The sequence below is a fragment of the Hyla sarda genome, chromosome 4 (assembly GCF_029499605.1).
Source record: "Hyla sarda isolate aHylSar1 chromosome 4, aHylSar1.hap1, whole genome shotgun sequence".
NCBI classification, from domain to species: domain Eukaryota; kingdom Metazoa; phylum Chordata; class Amphibia; order Anura; family Hylidae; genus Hyla; species Hyla sarda.
In genome coordinates, this window is record NC_079192.1 from 78,378,202 (window position 1) to 78,401,953 (window position 23,752).

General features: G+C 44.3%; 1 protein-coding gene across 1 annotated transcript; it reads right to left on the reverse strand.

Annotated features, from left to right (window-relative positions):
• Nucleotides 1-242: 242 nt before the first annotated feature.
• Nucleotides 243-23,752, reverse strand: FAM136A (family with sequence similarity 136 member A). Its single transcript, XM_056571453.1, has 3 exons — nt 23,520-23,752; nt 7,646-7,786; nt 243-803 (listed from the first exon to the last, which is right to left on the reverse strand). The coding sequence occupies exons 1-3, from the start codon at nt 23,604-23,606 to the stop codon at nt 606-608; spliced, it is 426 nt and encodes a 141-aa protein (XP_056427428.1). The 5' UTR covers nt 23,607-23,752; the 3' UTR covers nt 243-605.

The window sequence follows — 23,752 nt, forward strand, 5'->3', positions numbered from 1 at the left end:
AACAAACGAATGAAGAACTCCAGCTCACCACCTCCTAATAGAACACGGATGTGTGCCCGGCAGGACACTCCAAAGTAGAACAGAAGAACGAAGATCCAGCACTTGAAATATGAAAAAGCTTTATTGAAGATCACTGGACACAGGTAAAACCGACCATACCATCGGACGCGTTTCGAGCGCAAGCGCTCGAAACGCGTCTGCTGGTATGGTCAGTTTTACCTGTGTCCAGTGATCTTCAATAAAGCTTTTTGGTATTTCAAGTGCTGGATCATCGTTCTTCTGATCTCCAATTGTGACATTGAAAATATGAATTGACCACATTGTACATTGCTATCACAGTCATCACAACTGAAAAGTCCATATATTACTTCCTCAGTTTTAGAGATTCCACCACGGGAGGAGGAGAAAAAAAAATGATTTTGAAATTTTCCAAATGAAGGCAGGACCATTAGATAGGACTGGTGGGCTCTGAACTGTGCACATCTGACTAAACCATGGACAGGGTGGTCCTAGTCATTTTATCCGAAATCATCAGCGGGGCCAGGGATGTGCTCCGAGCCTGCAGCAGACAGGTTTACTTCTATTACAATCTCATGAACACATCTTTAGGAGGTCTTTCTGTCCGCTTCAGCTAAAGCATCCTTTAACTTCTTAGTCATGCTGGGGATGAGGTTCATGTGATCTTCGGCGCACTTCATCACACAGTTCTCCAGCTGAGCTCTAGCTTGTGACTCCTTACTTCCAGAATCAAAGGCATCCTTAGCTTTGTCATTGCAGTGCATTGTACAGCGGCCCAGGCGATCCTAGGGGGAGGAGAACATGAACTTAGGGTAATTTTTCAATGTAGTTTATGTGAATGAAATAACAATCTTAAGCTATGTCCACACAGCAGAATTTCCGAGCGGAATTTCGTGAAAATATTCATCTCGGAAACTCTGCAAAATTTAAAGGGGTTCTCCCTTGTTTATACTGTTTTTTGTTATTATGTTTGTGTGTTATGTGTGTATAAGTATGTGTTTTTTTTTATGTGTGTTGTGATTATGTATATATGTATCTTCTTACCTTTTGTGAAGATCCGGAAGCTGGCCCCTTTTTCTTCCAGTGGCTTGCTGTGTAACCTCGGCCTCCGCCATGTTGTGTTCGGTAAGTGGGATGTCGGGGGGGTGTGTTCTTGCTTCTGTCCTTCCTATCTTCTGACGTCCGAGGCAAATCTTTTCTTCCTGTTTCTTCCGTGGCTCAGCGGCGAATCTGCGGCCTCTTCCGGCGCATGCGCAGGTAGTTTGTTTGTTTTTTTACCAATAAAGTATTTTTTGTCAAATTGACAAAGTGTCTGCGCTTAGGCGAAGCTACGCTATTAGCGTAGACCTAACATACGTTACGCTGTTAGCGTAGCACTTGCGTACTCGCGCATGCACAGACAGTTTGTCAATTAGACAAAAAAAAACTTTATTGGTAAAAAAAAAAAAAAAAAAAACTATCTGCGCATGCGCCGGAAGAGGCCGCAGATTCGTCGCTGAGCCACGGAAGAAACAGGAAGAAAAGATTCGCCTCGGATGTCAGAAGATAGGAAGGACAGAAGCAAGAACACACCCCCCGACATCCCACTTACCAAACACAACATGGCGGAGGCCGAGGTTACACAGCAACCCACTGGAAGAAAAAGGGGCCAGCTTCCGGATCTTCACAAAAGGTAAGAAAATACATATATACATAATCACAACACACATAAAAAAACACTTATACACACATAACACACAAACGTAATAACAAAAAACTGTATAAACAAGGGAGAACCCCTTAAAAGCCCATTATATTCAATGGGGAGTCTGCTGTCCCAATCGCACAGTGGGGTTTCCACCATTCCTGCTGTCATTGATCAGGTATGGCCAGTATGAAAAACTGTACAAATCAATATGGATGAAACTAAATAGTTGTTCAACGAATCAACCTATTCCTATCTAATCCTATTCTAGCAGCAAACAGGAGTGCAGTAGCCGGCACTTCAAAAGGAGCACAGGTGTAGCTAGATACATGCGGACCAAGCTGACTGGGTGGGAACCAAATACGGGACCTGCAGCGGTGCGGACACAAATAGAGTAAGGCAGATATCAAGCGTGGAGGAACAAAGAATGTTGCACTCACCGGTCCAGGATAAAACTTCTTTATTGAAGACTAGTCAGCGGATGTACGGATCAGAATAGCGGGAGCGTCTCCACGGGACGGATGGTATCCGTTTCGTGTGCTGAGCACACTTAGTCTGCCAACGCTCCAATGGAGCGTCGGCAGACGAAGTGTGCTCAGCACACGAAACTGATACCATCCGTCCCGTGGAGACGCTCCCGCTATGCTGATCCGGCAGACGAAGTGTGCTCGGCACACGAAACTGATACCTTCGGTCCCGTAGAGACGCTCCTGCCATGCTGATCCGGCAGACGAAGTGTGCTCAGCACACGAAAGATACCATCCGTCCCGTGGAGACGCTCCCGCTATGCTGATCCGGCAGACGAAGTGTGCTCAGCACACAAAACAGATACCATCCGTCCCGTAGAGACGCTCCCGCTATGCTGATCCGGCAGACGAAGTGTGCTCAGCACACGAAACTGATACCATCCGGCCCGTGGAGACGCTCCCGCTATGCTGATCCGGCAGACGAAGTGTGCTCAGCACACCAAACGGATACCATCCGTCCCGTGGAGACGCTCCCGCTATGCTGATCCGGCAGACGAAGTGTGCTCAGCACACAAAACTGATACCATCCGTCCCGTGGAGACGCTCCCGCTATGCTGATCCGGCAGACGAAGTGTGCTCAGCACACCAAACGGATACCATCCGTCCCGTGGAGACGCTCCCGCTATGCTGATCCGGCAGACGAAGTGTGCTCGGCACACGAAACAGATACCATCCGTCCCGTGGAGACGCTCCCGCTATGCTGATCCGGCAGACGAAGTGTGCTCAGCACACAAAACAGATACCATCCGTCCCGTGGAGACGCTCCCGCTATGCTGATCCGGTAGACGAAGTGTGCTCGGCACACGAAACAGATACATTCCGTCCCGTGGAGACGCTCCCGCTATGCTGATCCGGCAGACGAAGTGTGCTCGGCACACGAAACAGATACATTCCGTCCCGTGGAGACGCTCCCGCTATGCTGATCCGGCAGACGAAGTGTGCTCAGCACGCGAAACTGATACCATCTGTCCCGTAGAGACGCTCCCGCTATGCTGATCCGGCAGAGGAAGTGTGCTCAGCACACAAAACTGATACCATCCGTCCCGTAGAGACGCTCCCGCTATGCTGATCCGGCAGACGAAGTGTGCTCAGCACACGAAACTGATACCATCCGGCCCGTGGAGACGCTCCCGCTATGCTGATCCGGCAGACGAAGTGTGCTCAGCACACCAAACGGATACCATCCGTCCCGTGGAGACGCTCCCGCTATGCTGATCCGGCAGACGAAGTGTGCTCAGCACACAAAACTGATACCATCTGTCCCGTGGAGACGCTCCCGCTATGCTGATCCGGCAGACGAAGTGTGCTCAGCACGCGAAACTGATACCATCTGTCCCGTAGAGACGCTCCCGCTATGCTGATCCGGCAGAGGAAGTGTGCTCAGCACACAAAACTGATACCATCCGTCCCGTAGAGACGCTCCCGCTATGCTGATCCGGCAGACGAAGTGTGCTCAGCACACGAAACTGATACCATCCGGCCCGTGGAGACGCTCCCGCTATGCTGATCCGGCAGACGAAGTGTGCTCAGCACACCAAACGGATACCATCCGTCCAGTGGAGACGCTCCCGCTATGCTGATCCGGCAGACGAAGTGTGCTCAGCACACGAAACTGATACCATCCGGCCCGTGGAGACGCTCCCGCTATGCTGATCCGTACACCCGCTGACTAGTCTTCAATAAAGAAGTTTTATACTGGACCGGTGAGTGCGACAGTCTTTGTTTCTCCACGCATGATATCAAATCCTATTCTATCCTATCTTTTGTAGTCTCTGTAATCTGTTAGAGCATGGAAAACATATGGTGACCAAAAAAAAAAAGTTAATATGTATAATTAGACATTTCTATTGAGACAAGCTGTTAAAAGAACTCACAGGAGAGCACAACAGGGATCAGCACAAATTCTAACGCTGCAGTTGGTTAGAGAGAAAAAAAATGGAGGTAGTGAATTTTATATAGCAATGCTATGATTTATGTCTGTCAAGCCATATATCTAGCTACCAATATCTTTTAGATATTGTAGTTTGAACCCATGTTTCTTTTTAAGCATATAGGGGGACATTTATCAATGTTTGCATATATATTCCTTTTTTTTAGTTCTTTTTAGCTTATTTTTTTTTTTTTGCTTATGTTCAACTTATTTATCAACTGGTTTCAGCCTGTTGATAAATTTCTTTCACGCAAGCATTTTTTTTTTTCTTTTTTTGCTTTGGTAGAGGCTTTTTCTGCCCCATGTCTGAGCTGGAGTAAATTTAGTAGGTTTTTTCATGTGATGCGACTTTTGCATTTGCTAAATCTCTGACCACTGCAAGTCAAAAATCACTTTTTGCTTTGGTAAGAAAGTTTCTTTTCTTTTTGCTTAAGGCACTGCACAAGCAAAGTCGCACAAAAAATAGAGTAGTCGCGCATGCAAGTTTTTTGCAACAATTTTAAGCAAAAAATAAATAAATAAACTAAATGCTTTGATAAATGTCCCCCAAAGTCTTTTCCCAACTTAGGACAACGTCCATCTTAGGAAGAAATTGCATAATTGTTGGGGGGGGGGGATTGCTGTCTTTCCAGAATTGGGCAAGCAGGTTTTTGGCGATTTATAATAAACGGCCTACCACAACCTTAAAATTTGGTTCAAGAGGAAGATCATCCAAATATACTAAATACAAACTTTAGGTTCACTAGTATTTGTTACCCAAAATATATCCCCAATAATACAGAGAATGGAGGAGCAATATCTTCCTAGGTGAGTACAACTCCACAACATATGCAGAAGATCTACCTCTGGTAGGGAACAGCTTGGGCAATTCCAGTCTCGTTTGAAACCAATTTTATAAAGAAAAAGAGGGGTTTGATGTGTCCTGTATAAAGTATAGATCTGAGATAACCGGCCGCTCTCTTCCAATGATTAGTTTTGGCAGCCTTTAAAACTGATTCCCACTGCTCACCGGTTGTAATAATTGCATCAGATTTCGAGAAGGCTGGGACTTTATAACGTTCTAGATATTTCACATGCAAAAGATTATACAGTTTGGAAATAAAACCAGAGGAACGGATATCCACATCAGGTCCAATGCCAAGTCATTAATAAAGGTAAATGGGGCCTTTCACTAACAGCATGCTTTAGCTGCAAGTACTGAAAGAAAAAAAAAACTTTGTGGAAGGAGGTATTCCTCTTAAAAAAGGGTCCATAAATGTCCTTAAAAAGGGGTAATTTTTTTAATTAACCGGTGCCAGAAAGTTAAACAGATTTGTAAATGAAAAACTTAAAATTAGGTGCAGCTCACAACAGAAGGATCGAGGTAATTGTAAGCTATAGCCGGACCCCACCGGCAACCAAAATAACAATAAATTGCAAAAAATTGCTTATACCTCTAGGGCCTCACCAAATGGTGCATAATGATGAGGGTGGAAATAAATTGAAATGTAACAGCGTTGATCCTAAAATAATTTTTAATTGATTAAAATATTAAAATGAATAACAAATTAACACATTAGACTGGTCTAATGTGTTAATTTGTTATTCATTTTAATATTTTAATCAATTAACAAATTATTTTAGGATCAACGCTGTTACATTTCAATTTATTTCCACCCTCATCATTATGCACCATTTGGTGAGGCCCTAGAGGTATAAGCTATTTTTTTGCAATAGATTTGTAAATGACTTCTATTAAAAAAATCTTTACCCTTCCAGTACTTTTTAGCGGCTGTATGCTACAGAGGAAATTCTTTTCTTTTTGAATTTCTTTTTGGTCTTGTCCACACAGTGCTCTCTGCTCGACACCTGTCTGTGTCGGGAACTGTCCAGAGAAAGAGAGGTTTGCCATGGGGATTTTCCTGTTACGGGCATCCTGACATCAGTTCCCGATACCGGCATCAGGTGTCCGCAGAGAGCACTGTGGACAAGACAAAAGAAATTCAAAAAGCAAAGAATTCCCTCTGTTGCATACAGCTGCTAAAAAGTACTGGAAGGATTAAGATTTTTTTTAATAGAAGTCATTTACAAATCTGTTTAACTTTCTGGCACCAGTTGACAGAAATAAAGCCAGGGGTTAGGAAGAGCCAAACTGCCCTCATCTTTAAGTCTTTGAAGATTTTCTAAATTTAAGTTTGGGTTTCCATCAGTTCCATATCAAATCTCTAAAATGACTTAATTTTTGAAAAAAGATTAGAGGGGAGATTTATCAAAACCTGCCCAGAGGAAAAGTTCCTTAGTTGCCCATAGCAACCAATCAGATTACTACTTTCATTTTTGAAATGGCCTCTGAAACATGAAAGAAGTGATCTGATTGGTTGTTATGGGCAACTCAGCAACTTTTCCTCTGGACAGGTTTTGATAAATCTCCCCCTAGAAGATGGTCAGACCGGGGAATTATGGAGCAGATAGAGAAGTCGGGGCATATATACCATCTTAATAAGATTTATTCTACCGACAACTGATGACGTAGATATGCACAGTAGTATTCATGCCAGGAGGATGTATATATGAACACTACTGTGCATATTCAAGTCCCTAAGTCATGATATACACAATGACCGCTGACAGGAGCGGAGCTGGGGGAGGTGCGAGGAGACGAGGGAGGTGCAGAGTTGCGTCCTGGCCGCCTTCTGCCCTGCTCTGCCTTCCCTTCCTCTCAATGTATCCTCGGACAGCTGAGTGGAGGAGCAAACGCAGAACTGCATAGGACGCTCTCACCGGCCGAAACCAGGATAACCCCTTTTGGTGTTCTTCTGAATTTTACACCATGTGAACACAGCCTTCTAATAAAAGTATATAAATAAAGTTGGTGTTGACGTAGTAACACGTTACCAGGACTGATGCGGTATCAGCTGGTCCTCCAGCAAGAGAGGCACTACACATGTGTGCACACGCAACCACCCAGAGGACCAGCTGATACACCAGAGGACGATGAGGGGAGAAAAAACACCAAAGGGCCAGGAAAGAGTTAATTACTATGCTATATCTTATTATGTGTTCTTACTCTGGTATATACAATCCTTGAATTCACTTATTGTATATAGCAGTGGTCTTCAAACTGCGGACCTCCAGATGTTGCAAAACTACAATTCCCAGCATGCCCGGACAGCCAACGGCTGTCCGGGCATGCTGGGAGTTGTAGTTTTGCAACATCTGGAGGTCCGCAGGTTGAAGACCACTGGTATATAGTATCGTTTTGGTGACCAGGAACATGTATGTTACGGTGGAGATTTGCTGCCCTCTACTGGATTCTACAAAAACAGCTTTGACATGACATTTCATAGTATCCATCTATGTCTGTGTTTCCCAACCAGAGTGCTTCTAGCTGTTGCAAAACTACAGCTCCCAGCATGCCTTTGGCTGTTCGGCCATGCTGGGAGTTGTAATTTTGCAACAGCTGAAGGCACTCTGGTTGGGAAACACTTATCTATGTACATAACTTACCTGAAATCTCTCCAGCTCATTGGTGACCAGACTCTGTGCTTGTGCGAGGGGGGCATGGCAGCGCTCTATGCAGTTGTGCACCTGCTGCATAGAGGCCTTGTCATTGTCACAGCACTGGGCACTACACTGGAACATCTTCATCTACAAGACAAAGAAGAATGGAGTCAACTTCTTCAACCTATCAAATACATGCTTGAGTAGAATATTAAACCTATAAATAAAGCCTTTTAGGACAATTCACCAACAGAAAAAACTTCTGCTGGGACCCCTAAAAATGCCCTGAATAAGGACACAGTTCCCCTTTCATAGCCCCATTCTCTATGCTGGTGCACTGGTCTTGAAGGTGTCGGCCAGCACGTTTGTTCTTAGGTTAACTAGTCCGATCTCCACCAGTCATATACCATCTGGACAACAGCACAGCAACAGGACATCCAATTTTAAGTCCAGACATAAACGTGGAGCTGGTAAAGAAATGGTCGGCACTATCTGAGTGGTGGTGGTGGTGCACGAGGAAAAAATTGTAATGCAATATAAAAAGGAGGTCCCAGCACTCACCGATGCAAGAAAATTGATGATTTATTGTATATCCAAGTCACAGGATGCATTTCGGCACTTAGCCTTCCTCTGCTGTGGAAGGCTAAGTTCCGAAACGCGTCCTGTGACTTGGATATACAATAAATCATCAATTTGCTTGCATCGGTGAGTGCTGGGACCTCCTTTTTATATTGCATAAACATGGAGCTGGTCCCCTTATAACAGCTTCCACTTTTCAGGGAAGACTTTCTATAAGATTTTGGAGGTGTCTAGGGTATTTTATTTTTTTTCTGGTGGCTCTCAAATACACATATGAATTAAAGTAAATAGGGATGTCCCGATACCATTTTTTCTTAAAGACAGAGTACGTGTACCGATACTTTAATTCTAGTACTCGCCGATACCAAGTACGAGTACTTTTATTTTAAAGGGAATCTGACACCAGGGTGACCCGGTTTCTGGCGCTGTTTACCGTATGATATGTGGGTTCCTTGTTGTGTACAATGGAGGCGGCTGCTGTAGTATGAGCCAAGATTTCTCTCTTCTCCATTGGGCAGAAGAAAGAGTTTGCATTGGCGGGAGACCGATGACCACATGGTGAGCAGCGGTAGAAACCAGGTCACCTGCACTATCTACATATAAATTCAAGTTAGTGCAGGTGACTCTGCTGTAAGATTGTCTTTAATATTAGGTAGTATCCCCTTGCAGACATTAGCAGCAGCCCCCCTGTAGAACACAGCCCCCCACCCGCCCTTGTAGACAGCAGGTCCCCCTTGTAGACAGCAGGCTCCCCCCCTCCCCCTTGTAGACAGCAGGCTCCCCTGTAGACATTAGTAGCTCTGGCAGTGCTCCTCCTGCTCCTCCTTGAACAAAGGCAGAGGTAGCGGTCCTGCTACTGGGTTGTTGCCCTCCTACGGCCTCCTCCACGTCTCCTGATGTACTGGCCTGTCTCCTGGTAGCGCCTCCATGCTCTGGACACTACGCTGACAGACACAGCAAACCTTCTTGCCACAGCTTGCATTGATGTGCCATCCTGGATGAGCTGCACAACCTGAGCCACTTGTATGGGTTGTAGACTCATGCTACCACTAGAGTGAAAGCACCGCCAGCATTCAAGTGACCAAAACCAGCCAGGAAGCATAGGAACTGAGAAGTGGTCCGTGGCCACACCTGCAGAACCACTCCTTTATTAGGGGTGTCTTGCTAATTGCCTATAATTTCCACCTGTTGTCTGTTCCATTTGCACAACAGCATGTGAAATTGATTGTCAATCAGTGTTTCTTCCTGAGTGGACAGTGTGATTTCACAGAAGTGTTACATTGTGCTTTTTAAGCGTTCACTTTATTTTTTTTGAGCAGTGTATATATTTGAAGACGTAGCTGCTAGAAACTCTATGGGGGACATTTATCAAAGCATTTAGTAGGTTGTGACTACTCTCTTTTTTCTGCGACTTTTTGATTGTGCAGTGCCCTAAACATAAAAAAAGAGACTTGCCTACCAAAGCAAAAAGTGATTTTTGACTTGCAGTGGTCAGAGATTTATCAAGTGCGAAAGTCGCAAAAAAGTCGCATCACATGAAAAAAACCTACTAAATTTATTCCAGCTCAGACATGGAGCAGAAAAAGCCACTACCAAAGCAAATAAAAAGATTGGAGTTACATTGTGTTGTTTAAGTGTTCCCTTTATTTTTTTTTTTATAAAGGGAACACTTTAAAATGTAATGGTACTATGTACCTCTCACTGGAGTAGCGCTGGTGGCGTGGTAGCGTTTTTCTTCGCTCTTGGTATGTCTGCAATCTCCGCGATACTTGTGCGCTCTCGGGCCAATGTCCTGGGCACAGCATGTATGAGCAGATGCAGGAGTCTATGGTTAGGTCTGGATTCCTCGTGGGGGCGCGTGCCAATTCCAAACTGCTGTGAGAGATTCAAATCGTAGGTCGGCAGGTCTGTTGTTCAACAGGATATAGCAGTGTTGGTGGGAAAGTGTCCAAAGATTAGGTCAGACGCGTTTCAAGCCTTCATAGCTCTTCCTCAGTGATCACTCTGTCCGTATGTGAGTATGATGGTATATATAGGCTGTGAGTTAATTAGATCTCCAGGGAAAATCTGATCTAGATTCCTGCACCTGGGTATTCTAGGTGGTTCATGGATAAGACCTGGATCCGGATTGACAGGATCCAAACAAAATAAACAAAAGAGAATAGCTGGAGAGAGAAAAGGGAGTCAGAGAATTTAGATAAGTGAGTTCAGTATTAGATGTACCGTATATACTCGAGTATAAGCCGAGTTTTTCAGCACGATTTTTCGTGCTGAAAACACCCCCCTCGGCTTATACTCGAGTGAACTCCCCCACCCGCAGTGGTCTTCAACCTGCGGACCTCCAGAGGTTTCAAAACTACATCTCCCAGCAAGCCCGGGCAGCCATCGGCTGTCCGGGCTTGCTGGGAGTTGTAGTTTTGAAACCTCCGGAGGTCCGCAGGTTGAAGACCACTGCGGCCTTCAACATCATCCAGCCCCCTCTTTAGTTCTGAGTACTCACCTCTGCTCGGCGCTGGTCCGGTGCTGCAGGACTGTCCGGTGAGGAGGTGGTCCGGTGGAATACTGGTTCCGGGCTGCTATCTTCACCGGGGAGGCCTCTTCTAAGCGCTTCGGGCCCGGCCTCAGAATAGTCACGTTGCCGTGACAACGACGCAGAGGTGCGTTCATTGCCAACGTACTTCTGCGTCATTGTCAAGGCAACGCCTCTATTCCGGGCCGGAAGCGCGGAGAAGAGGCGCCCCCGGTGAAGATAGCAGCCCGGACCACCTCCTCACCGGACCACCTCCTCTCTGGACAGTCCTGCAGGACCGGACCAGCGCCGAGCGGAGGTGAGTACTCAGAACTAAAGGGGGGTGAGAGGGGGCTGGATGATGTTGAAGGCCGCAGTGGTCTTCAACCTGCGGACCTCCGGAGGTTTCAAAACTACAACTCCCAGCAAGCCCGGACAGCCGATGGCTGCCCGGGCTTGCTGGGAGTTGTAGTTTTGAAACCTCTGGAGGTCCGCAGGTTGAAGACCACTGAGGGCGAATGATGAGAAGAGGATGATGAAGGGGGGGTGTGGGGATGATGAAGGGGGGGGTGTGGGATGATTACAAGGGGATGATGAAGGGGGGATGTGTGGGATGTTAAGGGGATGATGAAGGGGGGATGTGCTGGATGATAAGGGGATGATGAAGGGGGGGATGTGTGGGATGATGACAAGGGGGGATGTGTGGGATGATGACAAGGGGATGATGAAGGGGGGATGTGCTGGATGATAAGGGGATGATGAAGGGGGGGATGTGTGGGATGATGACAATGGGGGATGTGTGGGATGATGACAAGGGGATGATGAAGGGGGGATGTGTGGGATGATAAGGGGATGATGAAGGGGGGGGGATGTGTGGGATGATGAAGGGGGGATGTGTGGGATGATGACAAGGGGATGATGATGAGGATGTTAATGACGGGTCTGGATGATGACAAGGGGATGAGGTATTTCCCACCCTAGGCTTATACTCGAGTCAATAACTTTTCCTGGGATTTTGGGTTGAAATTAGGGGTCTCGGCTTATACTCGGGTCGGCTTATACTCGAGTATATACGGTAGATATAATAGCGCATGTGGGGGATAAGTGTATATGTAACCAACCGGTAGAAGAAAAAAAAATCAATCAAAAAATATATATAAATACCGGTATATAAAAAAAATCCAAGAATTTGAAATTTTTAAAATATATACAAAAAAATAAAATAAAATAAAAAAGGTAATGAGAGAAAATCTTAAAGTTGGTGTCTGAGACCATAGTTTGGTGGATCCAATGGTTATATGTATCGTATAATAGAGAGCCAATATAGAGAGTAAATATAGTGTAATAGATATAGCTGGGTGGCTATTAATGCAGGTGATGGCCACAGATGATAATGATGGAAAGGGGAATTGGATAACATTGTGAAATGGTGGAAGGAATATTTGACAGTGAACAAATAAATAAGTATAATGTTTAGAATGTAACTATTCCAATAAGCATAAGGATTATATATGTATAAAAAAATATATATAAAAAAGTGCCTGGAATATTATGCAAATCTAGGTTAAAAAGCCGAATAGTTCTAGATCTGCATTCATTCCAAAAAGGCGCTAACGTTTTAAAGTCATAAATCATTTTACGTGAGTTAGGTGGTGTCCAGCTACTTTCCCCGGCCCGAATGCGCCCGGACTGGCGTGGGCAGCGCCTGGATACGTAGATACAAACAAGAAGATGTCCAGCACAGGTAGATGCAGAACGTTGCTTTATTCGGTATAAAACTTCACGACATGCAAGACATGGAAGGGTGACGCGTTTCGGCCCTGGCGTCGGGCCTAAGGCGAAAACGAAACGCGTCACCCTTCCATGTCGCGTCACCCTTCCATGTCGCGTCACCCTTCCATGTCGCGTCACCCTTCCATGTCGTGAAGTTTTATACCGAATAAAGCAACATTCTGCATCTACCTGCGCTTGACATCTTCTTGTTTTTATCATAAATCATTTTACTCTCAATCTTTCTTAATCAACTTTAAGGCTGTAAACGACATTCCTGATGGGTCGTTGTTATGGATTTCCTTAAAGTGACTTGATAGAGAGTGTTAGTCAAAACCTATTCTGGTATTGTAAATGTGTTCACTGATCCTTTTCTTTAGGCCCCTTTTTGTTCCCCCAATATATTGAAGCTTGCATGGACAGGTAATCATGAAAATAACGGATGTGCTATTACATGTAAGAAATGCAGTGATAGTGGACGTATACGAGTTGCTTTTGGAAATGATTCCTCTATACTTGCTATATTATTGTATCTGTTTGTTACCTGCTTATGTGTATGTCCGCTATATGGAATGGAATCATTTGTAATATCTGGATCTCCACTCTATGTCTGGTACACAGTAAGGAACCCCTGATGAACCGTAGCTGTAATAGTTATACGGAGAAACATGTCGGGTGTAATTTGGGGATTGACCCACAGAAGAGTCTTTCTATTTGAGACTCCTGACTCTGTATGATTACTGATCTTATAGTTATTAATGTTATAGGTTTTAAGATTTTCTAATAAAGGTTGTTAAATTTTTAGCTATTTTTGTCTGTTTTTGGTTTGAAAACTAACTAAATTGGATGAGATAGTTCATTTTTTTCAGTGATTGGTTGGAAATGACTGTCTATTTTTCTTAAGGAGTTTGTAGACTTGCAGTTATTGCACTTGCCACATTTATAAAAGCTTTTCATGGTCAACCAAGTTCCCAACTGTGTTTCTGCTGCTTCCAAGGTAGGTTACTTGGTTGTGGGTGTAAATGATTTTTGCTTTGGTTTGTCAGTATTGGTGCTAGTGTTTTGTCCTGTTTTAGTAAAGGCCAGTATTTCTTGATCTGTTCTACCTTTTTATGTTGGTTGTTGTACGGTAGGATCAGTTTGATGGTTTGTTCCTCATTCTTCTTTTGTGGTTTCTTGCATGTAGTAATCCTCTCTGTTTTGTTTCTTGATTCTAAAGATTGAGTTAGGAGTTTCTGAGGATACTGTTTTTCTCTAAAGTCCTCTGTCATCTTCTGAGCTTCTACTTCAAAGTCCGTCTCGTTTGTACAATTTTGTTTAAGTCTCCTATACGGACCCTGTAGAACATTAAGAAGCCATTGTGGTAAGTGGCAGCTGTTATATAAAATAAAAGAGTTCTTGGCGGTGGGTTTCATATATGTTTCACACTCTAATTTATCATCCATAACCTTGATTGTAAGGTCTAAAAATTCCACGTGTGTGCATCTGGTTTGTGGGGTAAAAACAGAGTTAAAATTATTGTGGTTAAGAGCAGATAAAAAGGTTTTCAGTTGGTCTTCAGTGCCTCTCCAAATCATAAAAATATCATCAATTTATCTGCGCCATAGGACCAGATTTGCGCCAATGTGGAAGGGTAACGTGGTTCTTCTCCCAAAAGCCCATAAATAAATTTGCGTAACTGGGCGCAAAATCTGGTCCCCATGGCGGTGCCTATTCTCTGGCGATATAAAATGTTTGTTAAACAATAACTGAGTGATAAAATGAAATTCATATTTTCTATTAAAAAGCCGGTCTGTAAAAGGTGCCAGGTCTCCCAATTCTGTTTAAAAAATAGAAGTCGGCTTGAAGCCCTTGATCGTGATCAATGCAAGTATACAATGCACTCACATCCAGAGTACATAGTTACCAAACTTTATGCCATTTTAGGCCTTCAACTGTTCTAATGATGTCAGGGGTATCCTTCAAGTAATCCTTGTTGGTGTACTTGGGCCGTGACTGTGTACTTTCTTTTTTTGTTCCATTTGAGTTTGTAGAGTTAATGCTTGGTTGTGGGTTGGTTCCGCCAAGAACTGGTTCTGATGGGTTGTGTAAAATCTGTGAGGAAATCCCACTGTCAACTCAGGAACCAACACTGATTTACAATCAATTTCACATGCTGTTGTGCAAATGGAACAGACAACAGGTAGAAATTATAGGCAATTAGCAAGACACCCCCTAATAAAGGAGTTGTTCTGCAGGTGACCACAGACCACATCTCAGTTCTTATGCTTCCTGGCTGATGTTTTGGTCACTTTTTGCTGGTGGAGCTTTCACCCTAGCGGTAGCATGAGACGGAGTCTACAACTCACCCAAGTGGCTCAGGTAGTGCAGCTCATCCAGGATGGCACATCAATGCAAGCTGCGGCAAGAAGGTTTGCTGTGTCTGTCAACTTAGTGTCCAGAGCATGGAGGCACTACCAGGAGACAGGCCAGTACATCAGGAGGAGGCTGTAGGAGGGAAACAACCCAGCAGCAGGGCCGCTACCTCCGCCTTTGTTCAAGGAGGAGCAGGAGGAGCACTGCCAGAGCTACTAATGTCTACAGAGGGGCATGCTGTCTACAATGGGGGGCCTGATGTCTACGGGGGGGGGGGGGATTTGGGCCTGCTGTTTATGGGGGGGGGGACCTGCTGTCTACAAGGGGGACATCAGGAGAAGTGGAGGTGGCCGTAGGAGGGCAACAACCAAGCAGCAGGACCACTACCTCTGCCTTTGTGCAAGGAGGAGCAGGAGGAGCACTGCCAGAGCCCTGCAAAATGACCTCCAGCAGGCCACAAACGTGCATGTGTCCAAACATCCAGAAACAGACTCCATGAGGGTGGTGTGAGGGCCCGACGTCCACAGGTGGGGGGGGGGGTTGTGCTTGCAGCCCTAGACCATGCAGGATGTTTGGCATTTGCCAGAGAACACCAAGATTGGCATATTCACACTGTGCTCTTCACAGATGAAAGCACGTGACAGACGTGACAGAGCCTGGAGACGCTGTAGAGAACGTTCTGCTGCCTGCAACATCTTCCAGCATAACAGGTTTGGTGGTGGGTCAGTAATGGAGTGGGGTGATATTTCTTGGGGGCCACACAGTCCTCCATGTGCTTGCCAGAGGTAGCCATTAGGTACCGAGATGAAATCCTCAGACCCCTTGTGAGACCATATGCTGGTGAGGATGGCTCTGGGTTCCTCCTAATGTAAGACTATGCTAGACCTCATGTGGCTGGAGTGTGTCAGCAGTTCCTGCAAGAGGAAGGCATTGATACTATGGACTGGCCTGCCCGTTCCCCAGACCTGAATCCGATTGAGCACATCTGGGGCCTCATGTCTCGCTCCATCCACCAACGCCACGTTGCAACACAGACAGTCCAGGAGTTGGCGGATGCTTTAGTCCAGGTCTGGGAGGATATCCCTCAGGAGACCATCCGCCACCTCATCAGGAGCATGCCCAGGCATTGTAGGGAGGTCATACAGGCACGTGTAGGCCACACACACTACTGCCCCTCATTGTGACTTGTTTTTAGGACATTACATAACGTTGGATCAGCCTGTAGTGGGGTTTTCCACTTTGATTTTGAGTGTGACTCCATATCCAGACCTCCATGGGTTGATAAATTTGATTTCCATTGATCATTTTTGTGTGATTTTGTTGTCAGCACATTCAACTATGTAAAGACGAAAGTATTTCATACGATTAGTTCATTCATTCAGATCTAGGATGTGTTATCTTAGTGTTCACATCTTAGCGGTATAGCCATGTGGGGCTGAAGGTTTACAGGTTCACAGCAGAAGGAACTCTGCAAATGACTATAAGACTTATGCATTTTATGCACAGTTGGTACCATTGAATAATGCCCACTGTGACATTTACAAAGAAAGTATTGAATAGGCCAAACTAGCAGTGTTACTATTGATGGGACATTATCTATGGGACATTATTTTAACTTGACAGTAAAATACCACTAGTCAGGTGTCCATTATTATTATTTATTTTAATTCATATGTGTATCAGGGCCTGGTTGTTCTCTCTACATTGTATAATGTTTGTAAATAAATGTAATTACTATTGCACATGCCTCTTTGTTATCCATCACTATCAGGTATCTTTGTTCTTTTATTTCTCTTTTCTGTCTTTATCCTCCTTCAGTGATCTCATCGATACACACATATTTTCACTCATTCATTAATTCGTTGTCCTTGAAAAACGGTCTCCACTTCTATATATTGTACCCACATTTGCTCTGCAAAACTTGGTGTAGTTTATTGGAGACTACATGAGACTAGAGTTCTCAGACGCCGTGCAGATCGAGCACACCCAGCACAACTACTTTCTATGTTTAAAATGTAATATAAAAAATGGCCACTAGGTGGCTCTGTTCTATTCCCTGCCCCAATTAATAGTGAGTTTGGTCTCCTCCCGGCCAAACTCAGGTAGTGTTTCTCTGCACTGAGCTTGATTGTCAGGGGCACAAAAAGTGAAAGCTCCCCAGATTGTCACAGAAAGCTGCAGGAGAGCATGACTGATAGCAACACAGACTGAAACATGCACAGAGCCTGAGGTCTTCTATTCATCACAGCACTGCAACCATGTGAGGGCAGAAGTGGTCCCCCAGCAGGCTTCAGTGATGTCATGCCTGTTTGGAAACACCCAATTTTTCCTGCTGGGAGATTGCATGTGAGCAAAAATAAAAAGGTAAGATACACAGCTTTTTAACCCCTTAAGGACCAAGGACGTATGAGTACGTCCTTGGTCCCGCTCCCGTGATATAACGCGGGGTCCCACGGTGACCCTGCATCATATCACGGCGGGCCCGGCGTCATAGTGAAGCCGGGACCCGCCGCTAATAGCACGCGGCATTGATCATTTAGCTCAAAGCTGAGCCACGCGGCTAAAAGTTAAAGTAAAAAGTGCTGGTTAGCTCAGGGAGCGGTTCGGGATTGCCGCGGTGAAATCGTGGCATCCCAAACAGCTGTATTACAGGAGGAAGGTCTCTTACCTTCCTTCCTGCAGTCCGATCGCCGATTGAATGCTTCAAGCCTGAGATCCAGGCTTGAGCAATCAATCGCCGAAAACACTGATCAATGCATCCCTATGGAGATGCATTGAACAGTGTTAAAGATCAGTAAATGCAATGTTATAGCCCCCTATGGGGGCTATAAATATTGCAAAAGAAAAGTGTAAAAAAAATCCTTAACCCTTTGAATTATCCCTTCCCCTAATAAAAGTTTGAATCACCCGGCATTTCCAATAATAAAAAAAAAAACTGTGTAAATAAAAACAAATATAAACATATATGGTATTGCCGCGTGCGGAAATGTTCGAATTAAAAAAAATATACTGCTAATTAAAATGCACGGTCAATGGCGTACGCGCCAAAAAATTCCAAAGTACAAAATAGCGTATTTTTGGTCACTTTTTATATCATGAAAAGATTAATAAAAAGCGATCAAAAAGTCAGATCAATGCAAAAATGGTACCGACAAAAACTTCAGATCACGGCGCAAAAGATTAACCCTCATAGCGCCCTGAACAAGGAAAAATAAAAAAGTTATAGTGGGTCAGAAGATGACAATTTTAAACGTATAAATTTTCCTGCATGTAGTTATGATTTTTTCCAGAAGTACGACAAAATCAAACCTATACAAGTAGGGTATCATTTTAACCGTATGGACCTACAGAATAAAGATAAGGGGGGACATGTATCAAAGATTTTACCCCTGTTTTGTGTGTATTTTTTTGCGCAAAATTTTGCGCAAGCCCTTTTTTTTGAGCACGTTTTGGTAGAGCATGTCCTCCAGATGTGGCCGAATCGGGGTACCTTGGAGTGACATCTATAGTACGCATGGATTTATTAACTGCGTACTTTTCCTTTACACCTAAAATTTTGCCGCAAGAGCTGTTTTTTTGCGCAAATATAAGCCATCTTGGACTTAACGTAGCAAGATGCTCTTAATGATCTATTCTATTTTCCAAAGAGTGGATTGAGGAGATTACTACATTTACCCGCAATTTATGAAGCTCAATGCACTTGATTGATAAATTTAGCGCTTCTGCGCATAATTTAGAATTCAGGAAAAGGGGTAAACTGCTTCTACCATACACAAATAATGATACATGTCCCCCTAGGTGTCATTTTTACCGAAAAATATACTACGTAGAAACGGAAGCCCCCAAAAGTTACAAAATGGCTGTATTTTTTCAATTTTGTCGCACAATGATTTTTTTCCCGTTTCGCCGTAGATTTTTTGGGTAAAATGACCGATATCATCACAAAGTAGAATTGGTGGCACAAATAATAAGCCATAATACAGATTTTCAGGTGCAAAATTTAAAGAGTTATGATTTTTTAAAGGTAAGGAGGAAAAAACGAAAGAGCAAAAATCGAAAAACGCCTGGTCCTTAAGGGGTTAAAGCTCTGAATTTTTTTTTTTTTAAGGGGTGTTAGGAGTGTTAAGGGGTGTTAGGAGTAGTTTTAGAGACCAGAAGAGCCTTCTTAGTTAATAAGCTTAACATTATTGAAGAAGAGGGGGAAACACCACCTTTGAGAATCCTCTGACCTATGCTCTTGCCCCCTAGATCTCCTATTGGGGGAGTAACATCTAGATCTGTAAGGGGAAAAAGGGAAAGATTTTCTTCCTATCCCTTGCCTTTTCTAAGATGTCATCTAACACAGGCCTGAAGGTTTGTTTTTTGAAGTAATATCACCAGGCCAGGTTTTTAGCCATAAGGCCCTGCGGGCCGAGTTAGACAGTGCGGCAGTTCTGGCAGATAACCTAAGAGCATCCAAAGATGCATCTACCAGAAATGCCGCCGATTTTTTAATTAGGGGAATAGAATTTAACAATTCATCAATATCTGAAGATAACTGATCAAGCCAAAGATTCAAAGGCCTGGCAACCCAAGAAGATGCCACATTAGGTTTAAAAGAGGCTGTGGCGGCCTCCCAGGAAAAAAAAAGTCTCTGATTTGTTATCCATAGGGTCGCGTAGAACTCCCAAGTCTTCCAAAGGCAAGACACCTTTCCTGGAGACCTTAGAAATGGCTACATCTATTATTGGTACTTTCTCCCATTCGGTCAATTCAGTGTTGTCAAATGGATATTTCCTTTTTAAGGCCCTGGGAAGAAAAACCTTTTAATCAGGATTTTCACATTCCTTTTTAATTAAGCCAGATAAAGATCTATGGATGGGAAAGGCTCTATGTTTCTTTGGTTCTAATCCTTCAAACATGATGTCTTGGATTGATTTTTTCTTCCCTAGGGTCCTCAATATTCATGGCTAACCGAACATTTTTAATCAGATTATCAGTATCTTCAGATTGGAAAAAAGGTCTCCCTGAAGTGGTATCTTCAACCGAAGATGAATCCTCATCAGATTTAGCTGTTTCTACAGCAATTCCTTCCTCCTCTGACCCGTCAGCTGCACAACTGTGGTTATAGGGGTGACATAGGAGCAGGAGCAGAATTGGAAGCATTTTTCATAGAATTCTGTATCTCCAACCTAATTAAATCTTGCATGGAAGATAATAAAGAAGGTACTTCGGCTGAAAAAACTTTTGCTACACATGATGGGCAAGTCATCTTTTCATAACCCTGCGGTAATTTTGATCTACATATGTTACAATTTTCAAGGTGTTTGATTTTCTTAGATGATTTTCTTAAATGATTTTCTAGGTACATCCCCCTAAAAAATTAAATAAGCCAAACCAGATATTACAAAAAAGATCCCCGAAATTAAATTGATACACTCAGTCAAGTACGCTGGCTACCAAGGACGCAGTCTTTGCTGGGGATTCCGCAGGAACATTTCAGGGGTTCTCCTTGGAGCTCATGCTGGCAGTTGCTGGCTGGCATCCACTACAGAGGATACAATCCTGTCCGGCTGCGGTCTAAATACTATCAGACCGCACTTCTGCACTGAAAAAACACCGGCGTCTGATGTCACTTCCGGGTCACGCCCCCTGCGCCGGCGTTCCTCCGCGTCATTCAATGCGACGAGAAGACACGTGCGGAGGAACAGGAAAGACCTCCTCAGTTACTCCGCTGCCCACCCGGATCCGTGCGAGACCCCGGCACCAGCAGCAACATCAGGTACGAGTGGGCAGAGTGGAGCCAGGCTCAATACTCCCAGACTAGAGAGGCTAGTTAGGACCACCTGAACCCCAAGACTATACAGGGATTAAATCAGCTCCAGTGCACCCTCAGCATTTTTAACCAAACCTGGGACAGGGACCCTTAGGGACAGGAGACACACTGAGGCCGAGGAGGAGGGTGGTTATTTTTATCCTAAGGTTTCCAGTCCCTAGGGCTGGAGTCCCTCTCTAAGGTGGTGCTGTCATGGCTACCGGGAAACAAATGTTTTCAAATCAACTGGTGCCGGAAAGTTAAACAGATTTGTAAATTACTTCTACTAAAAAATCTTAATCCTTCCAGTACTTAACAGCTGCTGTAGACTACAGAGAAATTTGTGAATTTCTTTTGTCTGACAACAGTGCTCTCTGCTGACACCTCTGCCCGTGTCAGGAACTGTCCAGATTAGAAGCAAATCCCCATAAAAATCCTTTCCTGCTCTGGACAGTTCCTGACACAGACAGAGGTGTCAGCAGAGAGCACTGTTTTCAGGCTGGAAAGAACATCACAAATTTCTCTGTAGTATATCTGTAGCATACAGCAGCTGATAAGTACTGGAAGGGTAAAGATTTTTAAATAAAAGTGATTTACAAATCTGTTTAACTTTCTGGCACCAGTTGATTTGAAAACATTTTTTTCCACCAGAGTTCCCCTTAAAATGGTTAAAAAGAAACTATCAGATAGTTTACCGGCACTAAATCCAGTATACTGCGGGTGAACCGTTTTAAAATGATGGGTCACTCACTTAAATCCGTTTGGGAGGAGCAAAGTTATGTTGGTAAATACCTTTATTCCTAATGTGCCCCAGAGAACATTGGAGGTGGGGAGTCAGCTGGCTGGGCTCCCCTGCCTCATCTATATTCACTTCCCGGCTCCCCTCCGGCTTCATTGTTCAAATTGTTCACTCTCACTAGGAAGTGAAAGCCGGTGGGGGAAGCCACCTCCAATGTGTGCTTAGGAATAAAGGTATTTACAAAGATACCTCTGCACCTACCAGACAGATTTAAAGGTGTAGTCTACTGCAGACTATTCCATCTCAGTTGTGCCCAGACTGAAAAAGAAAATAAACTTTCTATCACCTTCCTCTGTTCCCCCATTGCGCCGCTACAGCTGTTCTGTCCTCCAGTCCGGTCTTTATCCTTCTTCCTGTGCACAGATAGATACACGGCACTCTGCCTATCACCGGCTTCAGCGATGTCCTGCCTTGGCCGATGATAGGCTGAGCGCAGTGTGACGATCAGTACACAGGAAGGATGAAGACCGGACTGGAGGATGGAATAGCTGTAGTGGCGCTACGGGGGAAGGGGAGTGAAAGTTTTTTTCAAATTATTTTTTTTTCAGCCTGGGCACAACAGAGTGACTGGTCATTTTAAAGCAGTTTACCCGCACTATAACCCAAAATTATTTTGAGTTTTGTGCCGGTGAACTGTCAGTCTCCCTTTAAACAATTTCCATTCCATGAATTGTCATATAAACCCTTATATATTAGGGAGACTGTATCAAACTATTAAGGTCTGATTAGGGCACCTATAGCATTTTCTGTTCTCTTTCCGTTTCCTAGTGTCTGTTTCCGAGCTCTTGGTATACGACCTGTTCAAGACAGGACATCACAGCAGTCAGTGATTGGCTGAGTGGGCAGGTCCTGCACCAAGTGCTCATCTGGAAAGCTGGAAGAAGCCAGGAGGTCAGGGGACTTAAAGGGGCCCAAAAGAACCTGCGGGAAACACAGGACTAGGCAAGTATAGGTTTTTTTTCTATTTTTAACCAGCTCTAGAAATATATCATTTTTCTTAATGCCAGAATACCCCTTTAATTATGTTCTTCTTAAAAAGGTAGCATTTCACTTTAAATATCCAATATTACAGTAAAATGACCTGATTCCAGCAGATGCCTACAAAATCACATCACAGCAAACATTAACCAGACAGTCAAAGGACAGGCTGGTCTTTACTTTTTGGCAAACAGAGCAGAGTTCACGAGGATGATGTCGTAGTCCAGGCATAGGTAACCTTCGGCACTACAGAGGTTTTGGACTATATCTCCTAAGATGCTTTGTCAGCATTTTGGCTGTAAGTGCATCATGGGAGATGTAGTCCAAAACATGTGCAGTGCCGAAGGTTGCCTATGCCTGTCCTAGCCCTAACTAGAAAAGAAAGTGAGAAAGCCAAGTATAATTATGGTCCACTTTTCATGATGCCCAAGGGCTTTTTGAGCAATTTTTTAACACTGGAAATCGTGCAGGTATACGCCAGCATCCTTATGGATGAGTTACACTCTCATTTTTCCCAAGTGAACAACCACTTTTGACAGAAAGCGCAGGACCTCTAGTGGTGACAATGTGCAAATACATGCTGCAGTGATAAAATAGACATTCTTACTATCTTAACTGTTTATTTACTGTTTGTGCGCAGAGGACAAGCGGGGCTCTGTACACTGAGGCTCTGTGACCTGCTCCCGGCTCACACATCAGGATGATTGACAAGTACAGATCCCTGCTTGTCCCGCCCTCACTTCCTGCATTTGGTCTCCTCATAGAGACCCACAGGCAATAGCTGTAGGAACAGAATTTGTTCACCCAGAAAAACACTTTATTTTTAACCAATGGATATTACAATAAAATATATGTGTGTATATTTTTGATAACGACAGGTAATCTTTAATGCTCCAGCCTCCAATGAATACTACATCAGCATACAGATGGTATACATGGGTAAAAGCAGCACTCTAGTCCTGTGGACTACAATTCCCAGCATGCTCGGGCAGCAAACGGCTATCTGGGCATGCTGGGAGTTGTAGTTTCCCTACAGCCTGAGGTCTGCCTGGGATACGGCCTCATTCACATTACTCCTGCAGATGCGTCTTCCCACCTGCATTTTCCTGATATTCTCCCTCTCCAGGCCCTTCACCATAGAGTCCACCGCATTCTGAAGCCGGGTCTGAAATTCCTCAGCCATCTCTGCCTTACAGCATGGGATCCAAGGGCATGAAAACAGAGCTTCCGCCCTCACTACGTCGCTTCCTGCATCCTAGGACGCCTCAGCGTCACCGGCCGCCATATTTGTTGGAGGCAGAGCGCCCTCATGCTATTTACAGGAAACAT